Genomic DNA, 5,000 nt, shown 5'->3' on the forward strand with positions numbered 1-5,000 from the left:
GAAATTTAACAAAATGACTTTCCTTGTATGCCAGGTATCAAAGAAAGAAATTGTGTGCCATTCAAAGTCCCGAAGAAACAAGAAGAAAAAGATCCCTCTCTGCACTGGAGAGGAGGTGGACATGGATCTAAGTCATCTGGAGTATGTATAAGGGTTGTACTTGATCTGTTCCTTTCCTTATGCTTGCCTCAATATATAAGTAACTTGAGTACTTTTATCATTTTTATGCGTAATAGAAATCAATTGTGTGGTGATTTAAAAAGCAGTTGGTAAATAGATATTTGTGACATAACTTTGGGAATGTTCATATTTCCTCATTCCTGATGTCAGATTAGAGATTATGTAAACTTTTACCTTTTCCTTGAGCATAAATGCCCTGTTATCATGATAAACAAAACAAAACATATATTCTGAAACCCTGTGATAATTACTATCTTTGTTTTGCATTTTCCTCATATCCTTTTTATTTCCAGTGCTGATTCCCCTGTTCTCTGGCTCCGTCTGGATCCAGACATGACACTGATGCGTGCTGTTGAGGTGGAACAACCTGACAATCAGTGGCAGTACCAACTGAGACACGAGCGAGATGTGACAGCTCAGACTGAGGCTATCAATGCTCTTCTGCGTTTAGCCAAGCAAGGTATGATTAGTTGTAGTTGTTTCTGCATATGTCATATTGACAACAATATTACAAATAATACTACAACAAAGGTGACTTTCAGGTGACTACCACAACATACTGTCTTTAGTCTTTTGTTAGTTTTTAGAGGATTATGAAGAGGAAGCCTATAATAGTATGGTCTATAACTTGTCACAGAATGATATACTATCTAAATTTGGTGTTCAGTGATATTACAACTACATCAGAGCTTTGCATTTATTTGTATATTTTTTTCAGGTGCTGTAACAACTGAAATGAGGAATACACTAAATGCAGTTTTGGAGAATGAACAGTGCTTTTATAAGGTTTGTTTTTTCACCGTACATACTCAGAGAATTTTGCAATTTATGTATGAATAGAGATCCAATTTGTTAATTTGTTCAGTATTTATTAACCCAATGACTGTTGTCTTCTTTCTTTCAATACTTTTCCTTTTCTCTCCTAAATTAAGCTGCTTTTATTTAAACCAGGTCCGTTGTAGAGCAGCACACTGCCTGACTAGAGTAGCCAATGCCATGGTAGCAAACTGGAACGGTCCTCCAGCAATGATGCAGATCTTCCGTAAGATGTTTGGGTCTTTTTCTTGCCCTAATATAATAAGGCAGCATGACTTCACCAGCTTACAGAATTACTTCATTCTAAAGGTTAGAATACTTGAAAGTTTTTTATATGTTTTTGTTGTTATAAGTTGATTAAATATATAATGTTATTTCATACATATTACATTTTGTTTATTTATCTTATCAAACCATTTTATTAACAATTGTCTATTGCTTACTTGTAGACGCTACCAGTTGCCATGGCAGGTCTTCGCAATACCCACAAGCAGTGTCCTCCTGAAGTTCAAGGGTTCTTAATGGATCTCTTCAAGTATAGTGATAATTCCAAGAATCGCTATTCTGACAACTACTACAGATCAGCACTTGTTGATGCCTTGGCAGCAGCAATTTCCCCAGCACTTGTACAGCATGATCCAGCAACCATCACTTCAGACACCCTGACTGAGGACATTAAGAGAATATTGTGTGAAGTATGCAGACTGACTTATTTACTATAATTTCATGGAGATCTTCCAAATGTGATAATCAAGTAATATATAAAGCAGTTATAATTTGTGAAGTTAAAGTAAATTCTTTTCTGTCTCTTTCATCAGATTATTCGCTACTTGAACTTAGAAAAAATGCTGCCTTGTTACAAGTACACTGTGACAGTGTCTTGTCTCCGAGCTCTGCGGGTTCTTCAGAAGAATGGTCATTTGCCTCCAAAATCTGATATCTTCAAAGCATATGCAGCTTATCCACAATACATAGGTAGAAAATCCAGTAAATCATTGTTCGATAGGAGGAAGATTCACAGTCAATTATAAGTTGTTCTCTTTACTCATATGTTATCTGCAACTAATACCTCAACCAAAAAGTATCACTGAAATTTCTTTTCAGATGTGCGACTTGCAGCAATTGAACAGATTGTAGACTTCTTGATCCGTGATGGGACACGTGAAGATATGGACTTTTTGCTGACATTGGCCGAGTCGGACCCAGTTCCAATGATCCGATATCGTACCCTTGTAATACTTGCAAAAAATCCCCCATTTATCATGGGTCAGAGTCATAAGTTGGACACCCAGCAGCTGGTGGATCGCCTTTGGAATTTCATGAAGTAATAACTACTTCATACTCTAAAGACTTAAAGATTATCAGCACTCAATGTCATACTTGTCAGGCATGAATAAAGTTTTAAATGACCTGCAAAACTTATATGAAAGTTTAGGTGTAAATTATATAATATACATATTTTGGTAATATGTTTAAATTTATTTCACTAGTGTCATGAGACGACTTTATCGACAGCTCTGGACAGCCATGTGACTCAAGGGTACGTTGTGCAGTGTTGGATCTGTACTATGCCATGTATGGTCGTCGCAGGCCGGCTTGTATCCCTGCCTCAGAGCCTGCACTGGTGCTGAATCTTCGCAAGCCACCAAATCCCCCCATCATCAATCCTGTTGTAGTAAGTCTGGAGTCTGTTTGATATGAAAATGGGATTTTAACAAAGTGTCATAGTACATTTATCATCTACCTATTTTGATCATACTGTCACCATGAACTATCATTTAGGCTTTGTAAGTATTACAAAAAGGCTGGCTAAGTTATAACTTTGATATTACCATTTGTTATTAACCCGTTGGCACCAGGTCCATGTTACATTTTGTAGCATTCGTTCTCTTTTCTCAAAATATGAGCGTAGTGTAGGATATAATAAAAACTGGTGGGGGGTACATGTAAAGGAAGGTATTTCTTGTTATGGTCCAAACAGTTAGGCATACTATTCATTGACTAAATATTCTTCCCCCTTATGAATTACTAGTTTTTTTTTTTTTTTTTTTTTTTTTTCAGAGAAAGTAAGACAATTTTAGATTTTTTTTTTCATAAACTGACAAACTTCAAGGCATTTTCATGGGCAGATATCATTAACTATTCAAAATGAAGTTGAGCATGAGATAGCTTTGAGATATGATTAAGTCTTACTATTCTTATCCATTATTTTCAAATTACCTAGACTAAAAGGAGAACTGATATCAGGGATTTTTTGTAGATTAAATATTTAGGGCATATTTTTACTTATTTCAGCTCTGTCCTCTTCCTCTCTCTCTTTCTGTCCTTGTTCTCTCTCTCTGTCTGTCCTTGTCCTCTCTTTCTCTCTGTCATCATCCTCTCTCTCTCTCTCTGTCCTCGTCCTCTCTCCCTCCCTCTCTCCCTTTCTTCCTCCCTCCCTCTCTCTTACTCTCCTCTCTCTCTCCTCTCTCTCTCCTCTCCTCTCTCTATCTCTGTGCCATTGAATCATATAACATCACTTTTATGTTTCAATGTAGTTTCTCACTGATTATGAAATACATACATATATACATAGTTATGATATATTTTTCGTACTTGTTTGAGAAAAGTAAGCAGGTTGCAATTACTTTAGGTCTTTAAAATTATATCACTGCTATATTATATATGTACCCTATATGAATATATACTGCTCTTTTACTGTGTACTTTTTCACAAAGTATGAAGTTGTTTTGTGTTTTCTTCTTTTTCTTTTTACTTTCTTTCTTTCTTTCTTCTTCTTAGCAACAAATTATTTTAATGATTAAATCCATGAAATGGTTTTGGAAATGAGAATGCCATGACCAAGTTGTAGGCTATCCCTATATGCGCAGCAGTCATTCCTGAATTTTTAACGATCATGAGGGGTTTGGATTATAACAGTTACAGTGGGTAAGCTCCTTCTGTATTGGTGTCATAAGTAAGGACTGATCAAAAATCTCTGCAGGTAAAAGAAGAAGAGGAAGAGAAGATTCTGCCCGTAAAGCGTGAGGCTCCACCAGATGATATCTTCCCAGAGATCAAAAAGGAAGTCAAGACAGAAGTGAATGAGATGCCTGTGGAGGTCATCTTTACAGAAGATTCTAAAGTGAGAGTAAAGGTTTGTAATCAACTCTGTTTCTTTTTAAGTATTTGGTTTGCTTTAACTGATAGTTCTTGCTTATATCTCTTATTTTAACCTGTTGCAGATAGGGCCTATGAAAACACGAGTGCCAGACAAGAAGGTTGTTGAAATTTGGGAGACTTTTGCTTTGCCCTACAATAATAATAATATATATATATATATATATATATATATATATATATATATATATAATATATATATAATATATATATATACATATATATATATATTTTCTCTCTCTCTCTCTCCTCTCTCTCCTCTCTCTCTCCTCTTTCTCTCTCTCTCTCTCTCTCTCTCTCTCTCTCTCTCTCTCTCTCTCTCTCTCTCTCTCTCTCTCTCTCTCTCTCTCTCTCTCTCTCTCTCTCTTTCTCTCTAACTCCTACTCATTAGATTACTGAAAGTCTTCTCCATGTTTTTGTGTTTCGTAATGTTGTAAGATTTAACCCTAACGACCTAACTGGTCATCAGGACGGGCAGCGTACAACACTAAAAATTAGAGAGACGGGGAAAGTGTTTTCTCCGCCCTCTAGGTAGTGCAGACTAGCCCAAATAATATTTCCATATATCCATCATAAAATGTGGGTTAAGGCTGACTTTGGAACCCTGTAGCTCTGGAGCTAGCTAGCTAGCAGTTACAGCCATAATACTTCATGACTGTATGTGCGCTTCAACTGTGACCAGATCCCGATATTGCATCATGTACACATTGACACCTATCTTTTAGGCTTAGTCGGTGCCATGTATGTCATGACACCCGTACACAATGGGTTAAAGCTGGTACTGGTATGCTATGGCAATATTTAGATAAAAAATACCCATGGTTTATTCTCCACACACCCAGTGT

The 5,000-nt window shown here is 36.4% G+C and overlaps 1 protein-coding gene across 3 annotated transcripts in view; it reads left to right on the forward strand.

Moving 5' to 3' along the window:
* The window catches only part of Taf2 (TATA-box binding protein associated factor 2), a 16,721-nt gene that overhangs the window by 7,811 nt on the left and 3,910 nt on the right, over positions 1–5,000 (forward strand). For all 3 annotated transcript variants that reach the window (XM_043011118.2, XM_043011117.2, XM_043011120.2), the window contains exons 15-23: positions 35–141; positions 474–640; positions 899–966; positions 1,132–1,305; positions 1,446–1,691; positions 1,815–1,971; positions 2,101–2,320; positions 2,512–2,671; positions 3,980–4,132. In XM_043011118.2, the coding sequence (XP_042867052.1) occupies positions 35–141; positions 474–640; positions 899–966; positions 1,132–1,305; positions 1,446–1,691; positions 1,815–1,971; positions 2,101–2,320; positions 2,512–2,671; positions 3,980–4,132 (1,452 nt within the window). The remainder of the gene's footprint in view (positions 1–34; positions 142–473; positions 641–898; positions 967–1,131; positions 1,306–1,445; positions 1,692–1,814; positions 1,972–2,100; positions 2,321–2,511; positions 2,672–3,979; positions 4,133–5,000) is intronic.

The sequence above is a fragment of the Penaeus japonicus genome, unplaced genomic scaffold (genome assembly GCF_977035675.1).
Source record: "Penaeus japonicus unplaced genomic scaffold, GWHDUDI00000001_assembly GWHDUDI00000010, whole genome shotgun sequence".
NCBI lineage: Eukaryota > Metazoa > Arthropoda > Malacostraca > Decapoda > Penaeidae > Penaeus > Penaeus japonicus.